The sequence below is a fragment of the Drosophila persimilis genome, unplaced genomic scaffold (assembly GCF_003286085.1).
Source record: "Drosophila persimilis strain 14011-0111.01,24,50 unplaced genomic scaffold, DperRS2 tig00000477-arrow-pilon, whole genome shotgun sequence".
Classification (NCBI taxonomy): Eukaryota; Metazoa; Arthropoda; class Insecta; order Diptera; family Drosophilidae; genus Drosophila; species Drosophila persimilis.
In genome coordinates, this window is record NW_020825313.1 from 2,092,942 (window position 1) to 2,118,448 (window position 25,507).

General features: G+C 40.7%; 1 protein-coding gene across 4 annotated transcripts in view; it reads left to right on the forward strand.

Annotated features, from left to right (window-relative positions):
- Window positions 1–6,972: 6,972 nt before the first annotated feature.
- LOC6602982 (low-density lipoprotein receptor-related protein 4) overlaps window positions 6,973–25,507 on the forward strand; it is a 167,937-nt gene continuing 149,402 nt past the window's right edge. For 3 of the 4 annotated variants that reach the window (XM_026989977.1, XM_026989979.1, XM_026989980.1), the window contains exon 1: window positions 8,023–8,501. In XM_026989977.1, coding sequence (XP_026845778.1) covers window positions 8,450–8,501 — 52 coding nt within the window. In that variant the 5' untranslated portion in view covers window positions 8,023–8,449. Of the gene's footprint in view, window positions 7,140–8,022; window positions 8,502–25,507 lie in introns of those variants that run through there. The other variant, XM_026989978.1, reaches the window with a different exon arrangement.

The window sequence follows — 25,507 nt, forward strand, 5'->3', positions numbered from 1 at the left end:
TCCGTCAGTACGGCTAAGTGGTCGCTATGGGTGTAAGCACTCAGCACTTGCCACTTCGCGTGGCATGCGAGCTCTGGGCTTGCAAAGATGAGGTCTACAATAGACTCCCGTCGATCGCTGCAGCTATGGCCTCACATACATCGTCGCCTGTCGTGAGCTCGTCTATGTTGAGTACCTCAACCGCGACTGTCTCCTGCATGGCCTTCACGGCTGCCTTGTTCCCAAGCGCTGCCTGGATGGCCATCTGTAGCTCCTGGGTGGCGGGGTCTGAGGATTTTTGCATCCTTAGAAGCAGCTCGTCCGAGGCTGTCTTCCTGATGCCCTGAACCTTGTTTTTGAGGTTCTGGAGCGTTGGTGCTGCCTTCACCAGTTTGAGGATGTCGGCGTATGATGCCTCCTCGGTGCATTTGACCAGCACTGCGTCTGGTCGGCCTGTCTGCTTGCGTTTCGCACGCCTGCCTCTCACCTCACTCCACTTCTGTGTAGGGTTGGTGTCTTCCGCCTTGCCGCACTGCATCTTGGTTTCCTCTTGTCGAGTGGCGTCAGCTTGGTGGCCTTGCCGGGGCCTTCCGCGCGCGCTCTTCTCCTCAGTTCGGGGTGTTGCCTCGCGCTTGTGGGCTCCTGATGCCGTTTGCGTCGCCTTAGTCGCACTGGGCTTGGTCATCCTGGGTAGGGGGCCAGTTGGGCCTGCAGTGTGATCATGGCACTGGCATCCTCCTGGCGCTGCCATTTTATCCTCTGGCGCCTGCAGATGGGATTTGACTTCCACTTGCAACTCCTTCATGCGTGCTACCATCTTCTTGATGGCCATGTTGATCGACCTCTGGCCGTTCTCGTTCATCTGGTAGAGTAGGTCGTCCAGAATTGCGCCAATCTCGTCTATGTCCTGTAAGCGGTTCCTGCTTCGCTTAGGGGGGTTTTTCTCCCGCTACTCGATGGTGTAGGGGGGTCCCTCGGCCTCTTCGGAGTATCAGTGCCCTTGCCGCCGTCCTGCGTGGCCCCACTGGCAAAGCTGTGCAACGAGCTCTGCTTCATTGGCGGTGCTAAAGCTGCTTGTGGCGGTGTTCGGGCCACTTTTGAGGCTTTTTGGAAAGCCATTGCTCCTTGGCTTGTAGCCGTGTATACGTGTGCGCGTGTGTGTGTGTGTGAATAGGGTTTCGGGGTTTTTACGTGGAGAATGAGACCAAACATGTGGCACGTACTGGAAGGCGATGCAACGATCGTGCGGTGTGTCTAGAATCGCCCTGGCAGCTAAATCGTCCTCTTTCACCCTCCCCCTTCACACGTCTCGCGCTACTTGGCTCACACACGCGCAACTAGAACGAACTCACTCAGGTTCACGTTGGACAGTCTTCTTCTCTGCAGTCGACTTTCTCGAACTCCAGTGTTCCTCTCCAGGAAACCTTCTGGCCCGGTTCTGGTGGCTATATTCCTTGCCGGCTGTGAGTAAAATTTTCTGCATTACAACCTATTTTCTCGCCCGCATTTTTCTGTACTCACTTCAAACTTTCTGTTTTAAGCACAAAATTTCAACTTTCGACGTTAATCTTCCGTCCACGCTCCACGATTTCCATAATCCAATCCACGTTTTCTAATATTTTCACTCCTATTTATCCCTTTTTCCTTTACTAATACATATAACTAATCCTATTCTCTTCCTTATATCCCCAGTAACGGCTCCAGCTCCCCCCATGTCCCCATACACCATCGGGCCTCCTTGGACTTCCGCTAGATGGCGCGTCGCCCTCAGCCCTGGCCACCTATCGTTCAGGTGGGACTGGAACAATATGTTAAGCAAAAACGAATTTAAAGTAAATTAATTTCTTTTCTTCTGTAACATCGAGTATTTTTTAGTCGTTTGGAGCTCATGGATATCGCTTTTTTATTTTTTCTTGTTCTTAGCTTAAATATTAATGTGATGACTATTATTATAAATATAATTGCACACAAAACTGCATTGGAAAAAATGTCGCGTTAGTGACGTCGCGTGAGTGACCCAGAAGAATCCTTCGCAAAAACAGGACAGGCCAAATTTTGAAAAATCATAAGTCTACTAATAAAGCTTCATATTTCTTATTTATGTCAAAAATATTTCAAGTTCCAAATTTGTACACAATTCGCAGAGTTTGCCGATTATTAGCATTGATGTCTAAAGACATGACTATTTGAAGTCGCGTGAGTGACCGCTCTTTTGTGGCTTTTACCTCAACAAAAAAAAAAAACAAATGGGAGGCTCTCAATTCTTTTTACCATGGATAGTACTCTCAAAATACTACAAAAAATTATTCGTGGTGAAGTGTAAAAAATTGAATTTTGTTTGATTTATTTAACATTTAAAGTTTTATTTTGCTTCCGAAAGTCGTGTGAGTGACCGCGGAAATGCCCATATGTGGTAAAAAATGATTTTACAAAATGCAATTCTTTTGGACCGCACCAACGGCAATAATTTACAATATTTAAGCTGCTTGACCCGCTAGACTATTTAAAATGCTTAATCAATAAAAAAAAAAATTAATTGATTAAAATTAAGAACTAATAATGCATCTGCAAAAAAAAACAACTTTGACAATGTATTGTACAGCTTCTAGACATCGTTGCACCATGCATTTAAACAGATTCAATATTGCAAGTTTTTCCTTTAAGTTCTTTTTTTTTCTTATTTCGTTCAGAAGGTAATATTTTCGAACGCTGAAATGGCAGAAGTCTCCACTGCGCGACGTGGCGAAGATCCGAAATGAAACTGCACCGGACAGATCTGTTAGGCAAACGAGAAGTAGGCGCCAAAGAGAGTAGGCAGCAGTGCGATGAGCCGGGAGAGCAGCGTACTCGAAGAGTAGAAATGCAAACAACAACAAACGCTGTCTACCACGAAGTGCAGCAAAGGCATTCAATTTTTTGGGTATTGTGTTGCTGTTGATTTCTTTTTTAATATTTATAGGGTTAAAGTCACCGTCTTTATTTTTCATTCAAATGACCGTTCACGACTGGGCATTAAGTAACAAGGAGTCAAAGCTGTTTTCACCCTCCCCACTTCATTACGTCACCATGTCAATTGTTTGACTTGTGGTGTTTGACTTAATTTTATGGGGTCCGCCTAGTTTTTTCAATTTTCGACGAGATGAATATCGGTACCATGTAACCTCTTGGTAAAGAGGATGAGGTCTCCACGACAGGACTCCACCCTCAGGCGTGCCTTTGTGGGCCCTTTTTGACATGGAAGCGGTGCCCCACCCTTTTTACACCAGCCTATACGCGGGTTGAGTGCGGGGTATGTGTTGGTCGCTCCTAGGCGGTCTATTATAGCGTTCGTACTCACGTTGTGGAATGTTCCGGATATAACTAAATACACTCCAAGTACATCCTTTTTGTTGTGAAGGGCTTTCTCGTATGTAACTACTACGAGTTCAATGCCGCCGCCTCCGATTTGCCTTTGATTGAAGCATGCTGGTGGTCGACATTAGTAGCCTACATCATTCCTGATGTGTAGAACCCGCAGCTTTTCCAGTGTTTTAAGTAGAAAAGAGGTGAGGCTCTTGGGGCCCTTTTTCTTATTACGGTAATTTATTTATTTAATCTTCTCTCTTGGAGACTAACGACAAGTAGGCAAATCATCATCTAATATATTCAATATATATTCTAGTTATTCAATTGAATTGAATTATTTAAAGAACGGCCCTAACTATTATGGTTGGGTGGGGAGAACTCTACGCCGGAGTCGTGTATGGCTAGTGTGCTAGTTTGCTTTTACCTTTGTGATTTCATCTTTAACAGATCATTCATTTAAGTGCCCCAGTTCATAATAGTTCTCATGATCTTCGATTGAGCTCTATGGATTAATTCTAAGTTACTAGTACAACCGTTTCCCCTTGTTATTAGCTGAATGTCAAAATAGGTTTTAGAGCTGCATTGTACAAATGTACTGTTGTATTTCAGTTTTAGTGGTGAATGGGCGTTTAAAGGTCAAAGCTTTAAAGGTCTGTTAAAAGGTTCAAATCTTGAGCGACATCAATCTAGCCCCTTATGAAACTTATATGGCTGCACTTTTGGGAGGAAGAAAATCTGCGAAATCCTTCATTGGATAGGTATACATATAGCCTGTACGTAGGTAAACCGAGTATACTGCGGACAGCAATGGGGTGATCAGGTCTTTGGTCACCTGTAGTATTGCTGGGAATTTTCGGTCTAGTCCAGCTGCTTTTACACCCGCTATGTAGATTCTCTTAAAGTTTATCAGATTTGTTGGCGAATACTGATCCTCTGTTTCTATGTCCTAATGCTTTTGAGCATCTGTGATCTCGGTGCATCCTAGGAAGGCTTCTTCGCTACCCTCAGTCCTCCTTCCGTATGATTCTGTATGGTATCCTTCTTTGATAGCAGCTTTCCGAGTATATGTAGATGCTCGAGGAATGGGTAGACAGCAAAACCAATAAAACTGATGCGGGCAGTGGACTCGACCTCAGCAGAGAGAAGTTTATGAAAGAGAAGTCCATGAGAAGTCCTACAGCTTTCAAGAGACTGGATGTTTTTAAGACGCTGGCTAAGATTAGATAGGGAACTGTTTCTTCTCCTGTAGCATCCTTTTTTCCTGGTCCAGCTCAGAAGTGCAGACATTGTCATGACACACCTGTAGATATCCCTTGAAATTTTTAAATTACGTGCTCTAGACATATTTCAAATCGTAATTCGAAGAAGAAGAAAATAAAAAAAAATGGCACAGACACAATAAAAAATGGAGAAACCAGAAATTGGTCGTAATAAGTAAACAAATGTATGTATGTATTGAATTTTTGATGATTAGTATTTTGCAGCCATTAAATAAACAAACAATACACGCAAGTCGAAATGGACTGCATAGATGAATCTCAATATAAACATTTGGCATGAGAGTACTGCGGCTCTAGTATCCAGTATCTTTGTGCGACCAAAGCGATCCACCAAAGCAACAAAACTGGAGCGCAAAAATAACTTTTCTTGCACATATATAAATTGTTTTTTTATAGCCAATTAAATAGCCTATTTACTAATTTAAAATTGTGTAAATTTTCTAATTCAGACCAAAACTTTGTTATTTTATGCTCATCAGCCGCTTTTTGACGAATGGTAGATGGTGAATGGTGCCAGTGTGAATCTGAGTGAATCACATTTGTCAAAAAATCCCACCGTTCCCTTGGGATGTGCTTAGTGTGCAGAGTTGTCGTAATTCAATTTAAAATAAAAAAAAAACGCGGACAATATTTTCACGTTTACCACCCATTGCAAGCAATCACCAAATTAGACAAGAACCAATGCATAAAAAAGTTTAACGATACGTTAACCGCTTCTTATCGCAAACCGATTTCTAACGAGGGGGAACGTTGTGAGTTGCTGCGTATACCGCAACTCTACATTTATACCCGATACTAAGTCAGTATGGCTCTCCTCCGGCAGACGCCGCTAATATTAAACGACACGACAAAAAGTGCCTGCGAGAGAGACAGAAAATCAGTCTGAGCGTGACGTCGGGCGCTGCGTAGCCACTGCAAATTGATTTGTTCCTTTTGGTTATAAAAATTATCTGATCTGATCCAGATTCAGCAATCTGATAAATATGGTCATTATCTATGATTCTGCGCTTTTAGTTTTCTCGAATCTGCAATATTGTGGATGCAACAGATTTTCGTCCTTTGTGTGGGCGGAAGGGGGTGGGGCGAAATTTGGACACGAAACGGTCAAGATCCGATATCACAGGAGTGTGGATACCAAATTTGGTTGCTCTAGCTCTTATGGGTTCTGAGATCCTTGAACTCATATTTTGCAATTGGCAAAACCGACCATGACACCTGTGTGTTAGAGAGAGACAGAGCGAGAAAGAATGAAATTGTTTTCTTGATTCTGCCTATAATAATTATACGATCTGGTTCAGATTTTGCACTCTAGAAGATATAGCCATCTTCTACGATTCTGCGTTTTTAGTTTTCCCGTATCGTCGAAATTGTGGATGCCACAGATTTTCGCCCTTTGTGGGGGCGGAAGTGGGCGGGGCGAAGTTTTGAAATAATTTTGTAGCAGTGACATATCACTGAAGTCTGGATCCAAAACATCGTTACCCTAGCTCTTATAGTCTTTGAGCATTAGGCGCTGAAGGGGACGGACAGACGGACAGACGGACGGACGGACAGACGGACAGACAGACATGGCTCAATCGACTCGGCTATTGATGCTGATCAAGAATATATATACCTTATGGGGCCGGAAACGATTTCTTCTGGATGTTACACACATCCACTTTTACCACAAATCTAATATACCCCAATACTCATTTTGAGTATCGGGTATAAAAATAAACTTTTTACTGTCAGTCCAGGTTACAGTGGTAGACAAAAGTATTTAAACATAAATATATTATTATTTAAAAAAAAGAAATCTTTATTTTTCTGTAAGAACAACAAATATTATTGCACCTTTATTTAAGCAACAGCTGTAGAAATTTTTTTAAAATATTAATTTGTAATTATTTTTTTTTTCTCTATCTCTTTCAATCTCTTGTGCCTACACATGAGACGCTGATCAAGCGGTCTGTGCAAGTTTCTAAGCAGATTATTAAAAATATGTACATACATGTATATGTATAAATTATATACATAACATATAAATCATAAGATTACATATATTTCGACTGGGTATCGGGTAAAACAGGCGATTCGTAACCCTGTACATCTGCTCACACAGTACTCATTTTTAAATTGGCGGCTATTCAATTATGTCCTTCATATATATTTTCTTAACACTGAATTGACTTTACCCTCAATGGCACCACCCAAAGCTACGTGTATAGCGAGCGAGCTTGAATTTGACAAGCTAAAGCTCAAGTGTACAGAGGAAACTTTTAATATCAAAGGGGACTTCTAGTGAAACGTTTCTTTCACGGTCTGGGCTTTTGAGCTGAGCGGTGCTGTAATCTCGAGATACCTTACATTTGTCATTTTACCAAGCACGACGGCACAAGCTCTGTGCTTTTTCCCGTCGCATGTGCCAAACACAAGATTCCAAACTATAAAGCATACATACAATTCGATTAACCACCTACTAGCATGGACATAAATATATACATAATTCAAATTTCGAACGGGGTGTAAATAAATGTGCAATAAAAGACAAAAGTAGAAATCGACCTTAAGTTTATGTGATACATTTTCATTTGCATACTTACATATATATGAGTATATAAACATTTCAAGTGCATAATGCGCATGCTTCACATGTTCTAGTGGCTACTCCTGTATGTATGCAACATTTATAGGTATATTCATAAAATACATATACATATAAATATTTGCTATAAATTACATATAGATAACATGCCTTTAGACAGATCCAAAAACAGATTAATATACAATTTACGTAATATTAAAGATAAAAATCTTTACAAACTGTATATGTACATATGTATGTAAGTGGAGCTATGTATTTTTCCTCCATCCCACCAATAAAAAGAAAGCTTTTAGTATAGGGATACATAGAACGAATTTTGTATCCTTTTTATTAATAAAAATACATAAATATATCCGGTTGGATTGTGTGATCTGCATCATCAAGCACCACAAATATTTATATATTACACTACAAAAATGTTTGAATTTAAATTGAACAATATATAAGAAAGTAGTAGTTAAAACCAAAATATATATACCTTTGGATGTATGTATATACATATTTACGTTGAATGAACTAAGAATTTTGGATTATGTAGTCATCGTTTTAAATTCGAAACGTACATATGTATGTATATAACATGACTCAAATGTGCATATCATACATACATACATATGTACACAAATACATATGTATGTGTACATATACATATACATATGTATATGTGAATATGTATGCGGGACATCAACAACGCTAAAGCATGGCATATCTTAACGTATTTCCATTAACCGTTACGTTCGTCACCGTGCACCTTTCAACAGTTTAGAAAACCAAGACGAAAAATGTAATAACCAGAAAAACATAATACATTTTAATAAATGTACATACTGTAGTTTAAAAATAAACTGGGCCGTTCGGGGTTTTGAGAATGTACATTTTCTTTGTGCGAGGAACCTACTCTGGCAACGGAATTGATTTGTCCGGGATCATTTTTTAACAAAGCTTGACCTTACTTTCCAAATTAACTCATCAGTGATAAAAACAATATATGTTAAAATAAAATACCTCAAAACAAATTTGATCATCATTGTATGCACATCATTGTAGCGCATAAAAGTGTCATTTATATTATTCTTACACCTACTCATAAAATAAGTGAAGTGAAGTATTCAGAACACAATTCCAGCGTCGTAACACGCAGGCTACCTGAATAGCTACCTCCCCTACAACTCTAATCCGTCAAAAAAACTCGAATACCAGAAACGGTACCGGGCGACCGTTGCCTAGAAGTGTTCGAGTTTTTGTATGGTGCGTGGCAATGTATTGGATACCCTTTCTATTTCGCTCATTGGGTTGCTTTGTATGGTTGTGTAAGTATTCTTTGGAATTTAACAATATAACTTTAATAATGTTATGTCTAATGTGTATATTCAAAAAAATAATTTTTTTTTTTATGATTTTATATTCTGTCAGAGGGTATTTTAGTATATTCTCCCAAAATATTTATGTTCTTGATCCGCAGATTTAAGCGTATAGAAATTTCCTTCGAATGATCCCAAGCGGTATCACAATGGGCCGAAACCGGCCTAAGTGTGTATCTATCCTAACCTCCTTCTATGCTTATGGTCTAAGTAAATAGTAATTATCTTTGGAACGGTATTCAAGCATAACTGGAAAATAACGGTCAACACTTCTTTCCTTTGCTGTCTGGTCCCTGCCATGATGAAATTATACAAGTACCACCGCTTACTTTTTTTCTTATTTTACGCTCAGCACTACTGAGTCCGCTTTGACGCCATGTTTGATGTAAGAGCGGAGAAAAAGATAGATATATGGATGATGTTTCGTTTTGTCTTGTTTTTATAATCCTCGCTGCTTTCCGCTGCTGTGAAATGTGTAAAATCAAAAGAACAAAAATTATATATTTTCTTACAAGTTTTTCTTTTATTACACAAAAATTTGTAGCATTTTTCCGAACATCCGTCACACACAATCACTCGCAACAAGCAAACGAGTCGGACTGGCCAAAATAAGACCCGAAAAGAGAGCGCGTTGCGGGAGCGGACCGCCTTGTATTAATTCATCATGGTCACTGACAAAATCGGTAAACACCACGCACACATGCCCTCTCACTGAGTAGAACACTATTTGTCTCTTCGTTTGTGCGAAGTTGAGCTCACAGAAAATTTTGATTGTAGTTGAGCAAAATTTGTCTGCGTCAAGTCTCTTTAGTTTCCTGCAAATTTTAGATCATTACAATTGTAATATATTTTTATAGATCTGCAAATTTTCTGCAACCTAAAGAGAGGTGATGAAAAAAGATGTAATGACTTCATTTTGCCCCAAAAATATCTAAAAAATTGATTTCAAACTCTAAACGTGCACATTTTTTTGTACATATGCATATATTTTATTAATCAGAGATAAGCTTACCCTCTAACAAATAGTTCATATTTTCCGCACTTAGGGAGAAAGGTTTTTATTCACATAGGCAAGTGATCGTTGCCATAGGCACCACAGTACCAAGCACCTATTTCAAAAGGTGTAATTTTTATACCCATATATAGAGCCACGAAATTTCGTATCCAGACTTCTGTCATACTGCACTGCACAGTGGTTGCGCTTATATGGGGCTGGTGGCCAAAAACACTTCCCGTAAAGATAGAGCGCTGAGATTTGTTTCTGGGTATTAGAGATGAATTTAGATAGCATACAGTAAATATTTGTGAAAGAGAAAATATTAAAAAAGAAAAATTCGTTTTTCAATCATATATAACAGCCAATGTAATTTAATTATAAGATAATAAAAATTACGAAAATTAAAAAGAAATAACAAAAAAGATTAACATACATTATCTAATAATACATTATCTGATAGTCATATGTAGATGATATAAAAGTGGATTTGTGATTCTTTGGCAGATTTCTTTGACCTGTTATAAAAGGGTCTGACCTCAAAAGAAGAGTTTTAATCAAATCGGTATTTGTCAGTATACGAGACATCTTCCGAGTATGCTGCAGACGGCACTTTTTATACCCGATACTCAAAATGAGTATTGGGGTATATTAGATTTGTGGTAAAAGTGGATGTGTGTAACGTCCAGAAGGAATCGTTTCCGACCCCATAAGGTATATATATTCTTGATCAGCATCAATAGCCGAATCGATTGAGCCCTGTCTGTCTGTCCGTCCCCTTCAGCGCCTAGTGCTCAAAGACTATAGGATCCAGACTTCTGTGATATGTCACTGATACAAAAATATTTCAAAACTTCGCCACAAAGGACGAAAATCTGTGGCATCCACAATTTTAAAGATACGAGAAAACTAAAAACGCAGAATTGTAGAAGATGACTATATCTTCTAGAGTACAAAATCTGAACCAGATCGTATAATTATTAGAGCCAGAGTCAAGAAAACAATTTCATTCTTTCTCGCTCTGTCTCTCTCTAACACACAGGTGTCATGGTCGGTTTTGCCAATTGCAAAATATGAGTTCAAGGATCTCAGAACCAATAAGAGCTAGAGCAACCAAATTTGGTATCCACACTCCTGTAATATCGGACCTTGACCGTTTTGTGTCAAAATTTCGCCACACCCCCTTCCGCCCCCGCAAAGAACGAAAATCTGTTGTATCCACAATATTGCACATTCGAGAAAACTAAAAACGCAGAATCATAGATAATGACCACATCTATCAGATTGCTGAATCTGGATCAGATCGAATCGATTTTATAGCCAAAAGGAACAAATCAATTTGCAGTGGCTACGCAGCGCCCGACGCTCAGACTGATCTTCTGTCTTTCTCGCACACACTCTTTGTCGTGTCGTTTAATATTAGCGGCGTCTGCCGAGGAGAGCCATACTGACTAAGTATCGGGTATAAATGTAGAGTTGTGGTCTCCGCAGCAACTCACAACGTTCCCCCTCGTTTATTTCTTTATTGTTTGACTCTGCAGCTTCCTCTGAGAGCTCTCCGATCCAAACCAAAGCGTGCTCTATTACCTTGGGTCCATGAATTAAAATTTAATGCACTGTTGCTGGAAGATAGTACCATGGATACATTTCAATTAATTTATTAGCCGTATCTAGGGCGTATTTTTCGAATTTTTGTATATTCATTTTGTATTCTGATGCTAAGGCTTGCAATATCGTAGCGCATCGGGCAATTACTTCTTCATCAATGCCTGTAATCTGAGATGCTAAGCTTGGGTTACTGAAAAATTTCCTGGCAGTATTTCCATCGCTGGAGTTTCCTCTGCCTCTGATGTTTTCTCTTTAACACAATAGACTTGAGTTCTACCGATCGTATTTGCCAAAGCTTTACATCCAGTTTATACGAAAGTGGTGATAACCCGATGTAATTTTGTATTGCAAATTTTATGCTCATTTGTCTTTAAGTCAGCTATTTTCTCCTTGAAGTAGTGCTCTTCTTCGACGGAAAGTGCGGCGGTCTCCTTTTTAAATTGAAGTCTGAGTGGTCTACAATATCGGGTATACGATGGCCTGGGATTTTTCCGTATTATCTTAGAGTCGATTACAAGCTGAAGTGGGACGTACGATGTGACAAAAAAACTTTTCTCGTCATCAATACAATTGGGAAACTTTTGTTTATACTCGCTGTGACCAGTGCTGCCATCGAATCCCCATTTTCCAATTAATGCTAAGGTTTTTTCTGTTTCATCCAAACGTTCTTCAATTATAGTCTTTTGAAGCTCTAAAATACTTGAAGCCGTGTTATCTAAAAGACTTTGTAGTTCCACTTCTGCATATGTTTCGTCTATAACAATATCATTTGGATATCTCAATGTTTTAAATTTAAGAATTTTTGCATAGCTTGGCAATAAGTTGTAGGGAACTTCTGAATTGATAAATGATCTAAAGACAAAGTATTGGTGCTTGGACAATCCAATGTCCACGAAAAGCGACAAGATTTTTTCAATATTTATTTCAGTGGCATAAAGTTTTGACTGAGAATCAGATGAGCGCAAAACAGAAGCTGCAGACTCATCATGCTTTTGTAGCAGGGCTATTCGGCAACGTTTGGTCCTTTTTGAGGACTCAGCCAAATCCATTTTTGGGCCGTCCACGACTAGAACTCGGATCAATTTCTTGAGCACTACCAGTAGGCTTCAGGGCAATGAATTCTTTAGTTTTTAGCCATTCAGATTGGTATTGTACAACTGAACTTCTAATTCTTTTGTACTGAGTCCAGTAGGCAACTATCTTTTTGCAAATGTACTGAATGCATTTCTTAAGGTCAATCGTATTGACTTTGTAGTCTTTGCTTATTATGTTAAGTTCCAGCAAATTATTTATGCCTTACATTTTTTCGACATTCGTGCCCTTTTCTTGGCACCAAAGATCAAAGATGTGCATGCGTGAAAACACAGAGCTATGACAATCTCCTTTACAATGAATAGTAAAATGTCAAAAGAAGACAAAATTATAAACAATAATATTTAAAAAGTTTTATAAACAAACAGAATTGACGAAAACGACAGAAACATCAAATAAACAAAAGAATAGCAGCTGATTGCATTGCATGTTTGTCCTTGAAAAATAGTGAGACCGCTTTAGTTTATTTAAGAATGTACGCAAATAAGCAACTATCAGCAGGTAAAACAGTAATCACAGTAATACACAAATACACAAAAACAGTTGAGTTGGTTAAAAGGACACAAAAAGATTTAATTAATTATATTAATGTTACAATAATAATTTCTTTAACTAAATACCTTCAACTATAAAATCCATTTTAAATAATTAATCTTCGAACACTTTGCCAAACGTGTAATCACTTTGAAGTGCGCTTTTGTTTTGACAAAAAGCATAAAAAGCAGAGACGCGTCGCAAAAGTGAACATGTGTTCGTCATTTCAATTCTATTTTTTGAAAGTCCTGTTGCAAATCCGGTTTGCCACAAAGAAGTTTGGACATTTATGAGACGATATGGTTACATGTTGTCAAAATATTTTATAATTGATTTTTTGATTTTTGGCCTATGGGCGCAACCACTGTGCACTGCAACAAGCTATATCGATCTGATCGGATGATTTTTGGTTTGACACTGAAACCTTGGGTGGCGGGGATTTTTTTTAAGCGCATTCCTATTCCTACTGTACATATAAGTGAACAAATTTCATTGTGTTTAAGCAGACCACTTTTTATGAGAAATGCAAGGAATAATTCAAAAAGTTGAATCTCAAGAATATGGTTTAGTACGAAGGACGAAGCGTTTAATACAGTTCCAATTTGTGAATTTTTAGAATCGTTTTTCAAAAGAGTGTACGGAAAACTTTGGGTGGCTATGATATTAAATTTATTATTTATGAAAATTTGTGTGTTCGATAGTATTCAATTTCAACGAATAATCCTCTATTTTTACAATTTCATCTCTTTGCCTTGATAAGCTACGGTGGCAAAGCGGTTCTAATTCGTGAGGATTAGCGAGGAAGCGAGCGGTCCCGCTTAGCCCTAGCCTAACTTACACTACTATAAAGTATTGAGGTATTTACTCATCAATTATAAGATTACTTAACAATAAAGATTAACCTCTCAGCGCAAGAGAGTTTACAATATTCTTGGTTAGTCCGTCTTTAGCCAACACAAACAAACTGGATGGTTTTCACACATGCGAATATGCCACATACAGTTGTCCGTGGGAAAAGCATGATTTTTCCAAATCTAAGCCACATACAGACAATGTCTGGCCTTGTGACTTATTGATCGTCATAACGAATGTCAATCTAATTAGGAATTGATTACGTTTGAATTCAATTGACACATCTGTATTAACCATAGGGATTCGTGGCAGCAACACATTTTCGCCTTGAAACTTTTCATTCAAAATGATGGCTTCAATAATGTTTCTCATTAGTTTTTTAATGACTAATCGTTTGTCATTACACAGCCGTGGTGGGTTCAAGTTACGAAGCAGAATGACCGGAGATTCAACCATCAATTTTAAATCTTGTTGCAGCATGCCTGGCAAATCCAATGAATTTAAAAACTCTATTGGATAATTCACAGTTCGGTTGGTATCGCAAACTGCATCGATAGATTTGTATGACACTTAACTTAACTAATTTAACTAATGAAAACCAATTAAAATAAGCAAAAGATATTTGTTTGGTATATTTAAAGTAAAAAATAATGATTGGAAAAATTATAGTTTTGCGACCGGTACTTCAAGTTTAAAAATACCAATTGAGATAATTTATTGTGTAAGTACTCAATAGAAACCTACATTTATCTTCTTTTAAAATAAATTAAAATAAAATATTTTTTTTAAATAAATTTAAGTAATCAGCTGCCTAGGGTCAGTAGAATGTCGGTATATGGCACGGCGATTTATCGTCTGGCTCTCTCCGACTTAGAACGTCCTGTTGTGCAGGTCCGCTGGGTGAATCTTGGCAACCCTACGCCGGTGTCTGAGGCTTATAGTCTCTGAGCATTAGACGCTCATAGGGACGAACAGACAGACAGGGCTCAATCGACTCGGCTATTGATGCTGATCAGAATATATGTACTTTATGGGGTCGGAAACGATTCCTTCTGGACGTTACACACATCAATTTTCACCACAAATTTAATATACCCCTATACTCATTTTACGTATCGGGTATAAAAACTGGAAAAATTTGTCTATCTTTTTTGTACATCAAAAGCATTTGAACGAATATATAGCGAAATAATCAAAAAATATTTCCCAGAATAATCATTATTTTCTCGTACTATCGAGAATGTTGTCTGTTTATAACAAAATTAATAATATTATAAATATTTCATTTGAAAACATTATAATTCCCGTTTCCGACCAAATAAAGTTTATAATCAAGCAGGCTCCGTTTTTCACTTACTTTTGCGGATCACGCTTTCAGCCAAAACGTTTCGTTGTCGTTGTAAGGTGCTCCAGTTTTCACATATTTTTGTTATCGATATGTTTAATTTTCATCGTTTATGAGAAACAAAATCAGCTGACCTGGCTGCTTTGTAAAAATACAGCGTGATTTAAATGCCTTTTTTTTCAATTGCTTGTTTTGAAGAAAAAGGTCGGCAGAAATTACGTTATTTAAGACGATCCAGACTTCATAGATGCAACACTTGTGTATTTAAAATGTCTGACGAGCTGTGAGTAACAGCATGTTGCCTCGAATAGTTGCCTGTGTGGATGGAACTCACATCAGAATACTAAAGCCTGTACAAAACCGCTCCGTGTTCTATAATAGGAAAGTATTTTATAGCATGAAATATGGTGTCATGGTGGTGTGTAACTACAACATGGAGATAATTACTATTGATGCCACGCACCCTGGTTCCTGCCATAACTCCTTCATTTGAAATCACTCCCCTGCTAGAGAATATTTATCCACGACCATCAAAGGGTTTGTTTCGGGCTACGCTTTAGAGAGTTTTGTTCGCGGAGATAGCCACCTTTCAGCACAGATTCAACAGTCCTTAAAAGCCGTTTCCGTTGCATGCAACGCACTTTAAATTACCAACCAAAATTATGCTGCCATATTATAAATGTATGCTGTACCCTACATAATATTTGTAGAAGACGTAATGTCTTAATTGAGAAGGATGTTCGATTTAACGACCCTCTAGACACTAAAAATGAATTCAATGATGCTGAAAATAATGGATCATCTATACGCGACCATTCAATAATCTTTATATCTTTCACAATAAACTAATTGTTGAGACATCGAGCTTTTTCGCTGACTATAATTGTTCAAGAATTTCACAAAGTAATGATTTCCAAAACCCTATCATTTTTATTATAGGTAATTTGTGTGTTGAGGGTGGCGAAACGCCAGTCGATGCAATCGTTGAGACAAGCTTGATGCACGGCGAAGAGCAGAGAGGAACGCAGACGTTGTAAGATCCTTCACAAGCTCGATTTGAACCGCCTTAATGGAGAAACATATAAAAATGCTCATGTAGCACTTTAGTGAGGGCCGGTTGCGAACTTCTGATTTTTACAGGAACGGACCGCAATAGTCAACGCCGGCCACCAAAAATGCACGAGATTCGCTAACTCTGTCCACCGGAAGATCTGACATTATTTGCTCGAGAGTTCGAGCTTCACACTAAAGCATCTGACACACTCTTGGATTACGTGTGCTATGGTCTTTCGGCCACCGATTGGCCAGTACGTTTGACGAATTCTGGCTAAAGCGACAGGGGTCCAGCGTGAAGGTGTTTTTCGTGTTAGTGCCGTATCAGAGCAGAAGTGATGGTTATTCCAGACTTTCGTCGATGAATGAATTTGCATACATACGCAAAAATTCGTTGCATTTTGGGAAAGGAATTTACAAACTTTGAATCTTCCACAAAATATCTTGACGCGCAGTTTTTAATTAGTATAGTTTCTCGTGCCTCCAAAACTGGCTCTGGAAGAACAGGCGTACTTGGCCATTGATCCGTACTGGCTGTCAAGTATGTAAGTCTTCCAAAGATGAGAATTGATGAGCTCAGCTGGTAATGATCCTCGAGAAAGCATATCGGCAGGGTTTAGATCAGTTGGCACGTGCAGCCAAGACATTCCAGATGTGAGTTCCTGAATAGTAGAATGTCTATTAGCGACAAATACATTGAAGTTGGATGGTTGATTCTTGATCCAAGCTAAAACGACTGTGGAGTCACACCAGCAATAATAAGAGCAATTGAAGTTCATCAAAGACACTTCATGCGTAAGCTGGGCGAGCAGCTCTGCACCACATAATTCCAACTTGGGTATTGTGATAGTCTTCAGTGGCGCTACACGAGATCTGGAAAATAGGAGATTTGCCTTGACTCCATTGTCGCCTTGCGAAACAGCGTAGATGCAAGCTCCATAAGCACTCATGCTGGCATCACAAAATCCATGTATTTCAAGGTTGCTGCTTCGAAGGAACGATAGGCGAGGGAAAGAAATTTGTTGCATAGATTCAAACTGCTGAATAAAGTTGATCTAAGTTGTGCGTAAGGAGACTGGCAGACTTACATCCCAATGAAGCTTTTCTTCCCACAGCTGCTGTAGAAATATTTTTGCTTTGGCAATTACTATATATATATAGGCCTATAAGACCCAGTATATAAGTCCTAGTATATAAGTCCCAGTATATAAGTCCCAGTATATAGGTCCCAGTACAAGTGGATCATAGAATCGTGCAATAGTTGACAATACAACTCGCTTAGTTGGTTTCGAAGGGACTTCATTGGGACAGAATGAAAATAATAGTTCATCCGAAGTGGGATTCCATGCTAAAACTTGCGTCTTGGTTACATCGCTGCCATCAGTAAATTTACCAAATGATTCCCATCTTCACTGGGTGTTTGATCGAGTACAGATGCATCGTTGGAACACCATTTCCTGATCTTGAAATTTTCTTTGGCTAAGAGTCCTGACACCTGGCGAATTATTTCCAGCACCTCATTTGTAGTATCTCCCCCGTTAGCAAATCATCCACGTAAAAGTCCCGCAGCACAACTTCAGAGCCAATTGGATATGAAGAGCTCTCGTCTGCCGCTAGTTGGTGCATAGAACATACGGCCAGAAATGCTGCTGGTTTCGTTCCATAGGTCACGGTATCCAACTGTAATATTCTTAGATCCTCGGGGGGTGAGTCAGTCCACAGTTGCACTGCAGAAAACTATCTTGGGGCGAGACACGGACGCATCTATACATTTTACAAATGTCACCAGTCAATGCTATACGAACGGTACGAAATCGAAGAAGAGTCGTAACTAAGGAAGAAGATGAGAAGAAAAAATTGGCATTGTTTAAGTGAGTCACCTTTGACAGGGGACATGTGATTCAAATCGACGTATTCCGTATTACTTATAAATGCGGCGTATTGTACATTGAAAAGTGGTTTGCAAACCAGCTTGCGCTCTAGATTGAGGAATCTGCAAAAAGGCAATTGAACGCAGTACTCGCCGCTTGGAAGCCGACCGCAATGTTTTTTAAAATGTTCCTCGCAAGCAATTTCCTCCTTTGTTGCTTCTGTAGCGGGACCGTGGCAGTTTTCCACTTCCCAGAACCTTCGCACTAGCTCATCCAAGCCAACGGTAGGCGTTTGACTCAATTCCGTCGAACTAGGGGCAGCTAGGAGCACTGAGCTGTGGGAGTAATGACCTCCACCTGTGACAACCCAGCCGAGACGGGTTTTTTGTATTATAGGAAGTCCCCTCTCCAATTTGATCTGTCCAACGCATAAAATATCGTAAAATAAGCTGGCTCCAATAAGTACATCGATGCGGTGAGATTTGTTGAAGTGTGGGTCAGCAAGGCTGATATTGGAAGGCATTTCCCATTTGGATACATCAAATGAAGATGCAGGCTGGTTTCCTGTAATACGTGGAGCAACGAGAGCTGTGAGACTAGTGAAGTAGACTAGTGAATGACCAAATTAACTGAACCTTCCGTGTGAAATGCCGAATCAGCGCCGATACCGGATACTGATACCGACCCTTGGCTCGTTTCAGCTGAAGCTTTTGAGCAAAGCGAGAGGTTATTAAATTAATCTGAGAGCCTGAATCCAGAAAAAACCGGCAAGGAAGAAGATACCAAATCAACTCTTTATCATAATGCGTTTGAATCAACATAGCTTGATCCATGGTCTCCATGGCTTGACATCTCCTCTCCAAAAAAAACCGAAAAATGGTCCCATGTTGGTATGACGTTAGGGGGCGACAGCTCCTCCCATTTGGTCCTGGTATCAGAGTCGAGATACTTGTATGTGGAGTGAACGATGATGCATCCCGCTATTTCCTCCATGGTAACCATCGACCTAAGCGCTCTCATGTGAGAATGAAGCTTGTCCGATAAAGCATGTAGCTGTGTAGTTGACCCATTTTCAACCGTCTCATGCCTCCAAATCTCAGCGACGGGTGCCTGAAAGATTAAACGTTTATTATTGAAATGATTGTTTAAAATGTCCAATGCAATATCATAATTGCTCTCCGATACTTCCAAAGAGCGAACAGCCTCCAGGGCAGATCCATCCAAACATGAGCGCAGGTGCTGGAACTTCTCAATCTTTGATAGAAAGGGCTCCTGATCTATTACTGCGCTAAACATCGAGTAAAAGTCTGCCCACTTAGTATAACCTCCACGGAAAGTGGGAAGTTTAATGTCAGGAATATGATATCGTGACCGTACATTTCCGGAGGCAGTAACGTTGAGCTCGGGTCGTATCGTTGAGTGATGCGGCATGTTCTGGGTAGTCCTGCGGAGTGCTGAGCGAATACGAACTTCGATTTCCATCGCCAAATCCTCAAAATTGTTGCTTAAGTCGCTGCCAATTTCGCTTACATCAAGCTCTTATAAATTAGAATGAGTAACATTAAATGAGTCGGACATTTTTTCCAAGAATTTTAAATGAACACTTAGCGCATCTTCACTGATTGGGTTATTTTCAGCATTCAATATCGTCTCTCAAAGTGAAACGGCTTTGTTGTATATTGAGAGTGCCTTTAGTTTGTAAAAAAACACTCTGTTTTCTGGCAAGTCATTAGACTCATCCATTTTCGACAGGCAGCAGCGAGCAAAGCACAAAGAAGAATCGAAGAACCAACCGTTTAATTTTTTTTGGTATGCAAGCGCAAGTGCAGCGAACCCGAAGCCGCTAATGCACGTAGCTGTATTAGTGCTTGTAAGCAAGCGCGCGACGAAATGGAAACTAGCCGCTTCGCGTTCGAACACTGAAAACACTGTTTATAGTTGTTTATTTCCGAATTGTTATTGACGATCACGTCGGGGTCACCAAATGTTGAGACAACGAGCTTTTTTTGCTGACTATGATTGTTCAATAATTTCACGAATTAATAATTTCCGAAACGTTATAAATTGTATTATAGGTATTTTGTGTGTTGAGGGTGGCCGAAGATGCCAGAGTCTTTTACAATATTAGAGTGATACACTTGAATGAGGCAAGCGAGCCGATCTCGATTGGGGACAAAAAAGGTCTGTTCTCCAACTATATCAAGCGGTAATTGATAGAGCAGGCGCAGCTGCTGACGGCTTAGCGACGGCATAGGAAGGAAAATAGGAAAAGGTAACAAGAGCGAGCATAGATAAAGACTAGATGAATTAATGCGAGCATGTTGCTGAGCGAGCATAGATAAAGCTACGCTTACGTTACGTTAGTTTAGTATAATGACAAAAATGGAAAGGAAAGTGAATTGATAGGCAATAGAACGATGGTACAAAATTTACACTCGGGCTTCGCCCGAACATACTCCCCCCGTGGAAGGATCCATGCCTTTCACCTCATCTCGTAGAGGCAATAGACATAGTTTTGCAAGTGCTCTTCGGCTAACACCTGTAGCCATCCTGATCAAGGCGACTCGAGATACGCCATCAGCTCCTGGCATGAGCTTGAGGATTCTCGCTAGAGGCCACTTCAGAGGAGGGAAGTCCTTAACAAGAACGACATCATTGACGTGAAGCTCAGGATTCCGGGTGCGCCACTTCGTTCTTTCTTGAAGACTGGTTAAATACGATTGGCGCCAGCGAGACCAAAAGATTTGCTGAAGCTGTGTGACCTTCTGCCAACGGTCCAAGCGATCGACGTTTAAATGAACCAAGTCAGGCTCCAAGAAGGTTGTGATGGGGGCGCCAACCAGAAAATGGTTGGGCGTGAGTACATCGAGATCTGCAGGGTTCTCTGAAAGAGGAAACAATGGCCTTGAATTAATGATTGCACAGATATTGCACGCGAGAGTGCGCAGCTCAAGGGCGAGGATCCAAGGGCACGTCGAAGATGATGTTTAGCAAGCTTGACTGACGCCTCCCACAATCCTCCAAAATGTGGCGATCTAGGAGAAATGAAACGCCAATCGATGCAGTCGGCGAGACAAGCTTGAAATCAGGAATATGATATCGTGACCGTACATTTCCGGAGGCAGTAACGTTGAGCTCGGGTCGTATCGTTGAGTGATGCGGCATGTTCTGGGTAGTCCTGCGGAGTGCTGAGCGAATACGAACTTCGATTTCCATCGCCAAATCCTCAAAATTGTTGCTTAAGTCGCTGCCAATTTCGCTTACATCAAGCTCTTATAAATTAGAATGAGTAACATTAAATGAGTCGGACATTTTTTCCAAGAATTTTAAATGAACACTTAGCGCATCTTCACTGATTGGGTTATTTTCAGCATTCAATATCGTCTCTCAAAGTGAAACGGCTTTGTTGTATATTGAGAGTGCCTTTAGTTTGTAAAAAAACACTCTGTTTTCTGGCAAGTCATTAGACTCATCCATTTTCGACAGGCAGCAGCGAGCAAAGCACAAAGAAGAATCGAAGAACCAACCGTTTAATTTTTTTTGGTATGCAAGCGCAAGTGCAGCGAACCCGAAGCCGCTAATGCACGTAGCTGTATTAGTGCTTGTAAGCAAGCGCGCGACGAAATGGAAACTAGCCGCTTCGCGTTCGAACACTGAAAACACTGTTTATAGTTGTTTATTTCCGAATTGTTATTGACGATCACGTCGGGGTCACCAAATGTTGAGACAACGAGCTTTTTTTGCTGACTATGATTGTTCAATAATTTCACGAATTAATAATTTCCGAAACGTTATAAATTGTATTATAGGTATTTTGTGTGTTGAGGGTGGCCGAAGATGCCAGAGTCTTTTACAATATTAGAGTGATACACTTGAATGAGGCAAGCGAGCCGATCTCGATTGGGGACAAAAAAGGTCTGTTCTCCAACTATATCAAGCGGTAATTGATAGAGCAGGCGCAGCTGCTGACGGCTTAGCGACGGCATAGGAAGGAAAATAGGAAAAGGTAACAAGAGCGAGCATAGATAAAGACTAGATGAATTAATGCGAGCATGTTGCTGAGCGAGCATAGATAAAGCTACGCTTACGTTACGTTAGTTTAGTATAATGACAAAAATGGAAAGGAAAGTGAATTGATAGGCAATAGAACGATGGTACAAAATTTACACTCGGGCTTCGCCCGAACATACTCCCCCCGTGGAAGGATCCATGCCTTTCACCTCATCTCGTAGAGGCAATAGACATAGTTTTGCAAGTGCTCTTCGGCTAACACCTGTAGCCATCCTGATCAAGGCGACTCGAGATACGCCATCAGCTCCTGGCATGAGCTTGAGGATTCTCGCTAGAGGCCACTTCAGAGGAGGGAAGTCCTTAACAAGAACGACATCATTGACGTGAAGCTCAGGATTCCGGGTGCGCCACTTCGTTCTTTCTTGAAGACTGGTTAAATACGATTGGCGCCAGCGAGACCAAAAGATTTGCTGAAGCTGTGTGACCTTCTGCCAACGGTCCAAGCGATCGACGTTTAAATGAACCAAGTCAGGCTCCAAGAAGGTTGTGATGGGGGCGCCAACCAGAAAATGGTTGGGCGTGAGTACATCGAGATCTGCAGGGTTCTCTGAAAGAGGAAACAATGGCCTTGAATTAATGATTGCACAGATATTGCACGCGAGAGTGCGCAGCTCAAGGGCGAGGATCCAAGGGCACGTCGAAGATGATGTTTAGCAAGCTTGACTGACGCCTCCCACAATCCTCCAAAATGTGGCGATCTAGGAGAAATGAAACGCCAATCGATGCAGTCGGCGAGACAAGCTTGATGCACGGCTTCTTGATGACTGTCGCTTAGGAATAGCGACTTATGTTCCGCCAGTTCGTTCCGCGCTCCAACAAAACTTGTGGCATTATCTGAGCAAATACGAATCGGTCTTCCACGGGTGCAAATGAAACGGCGGAGAGCAGAGAGGAACGCAGGCGTTGTAAGATCCTTCACAAGCTCGATGTGAACCGCCTTAATGGAGAAACATATAAAAATGCTCATGTAGCACTTTAGTGGGGGCCGGTTTCGAACTTCTGATTTATACAGGAACGGACCGCAATAGTCCACGCCGGTAACTAAAAATGCACGAGATTCGCTGACTCTGTCCACCGGAAGATGTTCCATTATTTGCTCGAGAGTTCGAGGCTTCACCCTAAAGCATCTGACACACTTTTGGATTACGTGTGCTACGGTCTTTCGGCCACCGATTGGCCAGTACGTTTGACGAATGATGGCTAGTAGCGACTGGGGTCCAGCGTGAAGGTGTTTTTCGTGTAAGTGCCGTATCAGAGCAGAAGTGATGGAATGATTCTTGGGCAATATTATGGGATGCCGTGCTTCGAAGTCCAAGGTAGAGTTTTTAAGACGCCCTCCAACTCGAAGCAAACCGCAATCACCTAAAAATGGCGAAAGCGAGACGATCGAGCTTGAAGCCTTGATGTCCTTTCGCGTTTCCAGGGCTCTTATTTCAGTAGATAGACGAGATTGCTGAGTAAGACGAAGAAGCAGTTCGGTTCCCAAACGCAAATCCTCCACAGTTATTCCAGACTTTCGTCGATGAATGAATTTGCATACATACGCAAAAATTCGTTGCATTTTGGGGAAGGAATTTACAAAACTTTGATTCTTCCACCAAATATCTTGACGCGCAGTTTGTAATTAGTATGGTTTTTCGTGCCTCCAAAACCGGCTCTGGAAGAGCAGGCGTACTTGGCCATTGATCCTTACTGGCTGTCATGTATGTAGGTCCATACTTCCAAAGATGAGAATTGATGAGCTCAGCTGGTAATGATCCTCGAGAAAGCATATCGGCAGGGTTTAGATCAGTTGGCACGTGCAGCCAAGACATTCCAGATGTGAGTTCCTGAATAACAGAAAGTCTATTAGCGACAAATACATTGAAGTTGGATGGTTGATTCTTGATCCAAGCCAAAACGACTGTGGAGTCACACCCGCAATAATAAGAGCAATTGAAGTTCATCAAAGACACTTCATGCATAAGCTGAGCGAGTAGCGCTGCACCACATAATTCCAACTTGGGTATTGTGATAGTCTTCAGTGGCGCTACACGAGATCTGGAAGATAGAAGATTTGCCTTGACTCCATTGTCGCCTTGCGAAACAGCGTAGATGCTTGCATCCATAAGCACTCATGCTGGCATCACAAAATCCATGCATTTCAAGGTTGCTGCTTCGAAGGAACGATAGGCGCGGGAAAGAAATTTGTTGCATAGAGTCAAACTGCTGAAAAAGGTTGATCCAAGTTGTGCGTAAGGAGACTGGCAGACATTCATCCCAATGAAGCTTTTCTTTCCACAGCTGCTGTAGAAATAGTTTTGCTTTGGTAATTACTGGCCCTATAAGTCCGAGTGGATCATAAAATCGTGCAATAGTTGACAATACAACTCGCTTAGTTGGTTTCGAAGGGAAGTCCCTTGGGACAGAATGAAAATAGTAGCTCATCCGAAGTGGGATTCCATGCTAAACCTAGCGTCTTGGTTACATCGCTGCCATCAGTAAATTTAACAAATGTTTCACTATCTTCATGGGGTGTTTGATCGAGTACAGATGTATCGTTGGAACACCATTTCCTGATCTTGAAATTTCCTTTGGCTAAGAGTCCTGTCACCTGGCGAATTATTTCCAGCACCTCATTTGTAGTATCTCCCCCCGTTAGCAAATCATCCACGTAAAAGTCCCGCAGCACAACTTCAGAGCAAATTGGATATGACGAACTCTCGTCTGCCGCTAGTTGGTGCATAGAACGGACGGCCAGAAATGCTGCTGGTTTCGTTCCATAGGTCACGGTATCCGTCTTGAATGTTCTTAACTCATCGAGGGGTGTGTCAAGCCAAAGTATGCACTGCAGAAAACTATCTTGGGGCGAGACACGGACGCATCTATACATTTTACAAATGGCACCAGTCAATGCTATACGAACGGTACGAAATCGAAGAAGAGTCGTAACTAACTTTGGCTGAATTGTTGGGCCTGACATCAATATATCGTTGAGGGAATATCCTGTAGATGTACAAGCGGATCCGTCGAAAACTACTCGGAGTTTTGTGGTGGTTTTGTCTTCTCTTAAGACGCAGGGATGAGGAAGAAAAAATTTGCAATTTATAAGTGCGTCATAGGCTTGTTGATAAGAATCTCCAAGAAGACTGTCACTCAGTTTTAAAGGCAATTGAACGCAGTACTCGCCACTTGGAAGCCGACCGCAATGTTTTTTGAAATGTTCCTCGCAAGCAATTTCCTCCTTTGTTGCTTCTGTAGCGGGACCGTGGCAGTTTTCCACTTCCCACAACTTTCGCACTAGCTCATCCAAAACAACGGTAGGCGTTTGACTCAATACCGTCGAACTAGAGGCAGCTAGGAGCACTGAGCTGTGGGAGTAATGACCTCCACCTGTGACAACCCAGCCGAGACGGGTTTTTTGTATTATAGGAAGTCCCCTCTCCAATTTGGTCTGTCCAACGCATAAAATGTCGTAAAATAAGCTGGCTCTGAAATGCGCTGAAATTTGTTGAAGTGTGGGTCAGCTGATATTGGATGGCATTTCCCATTTGGA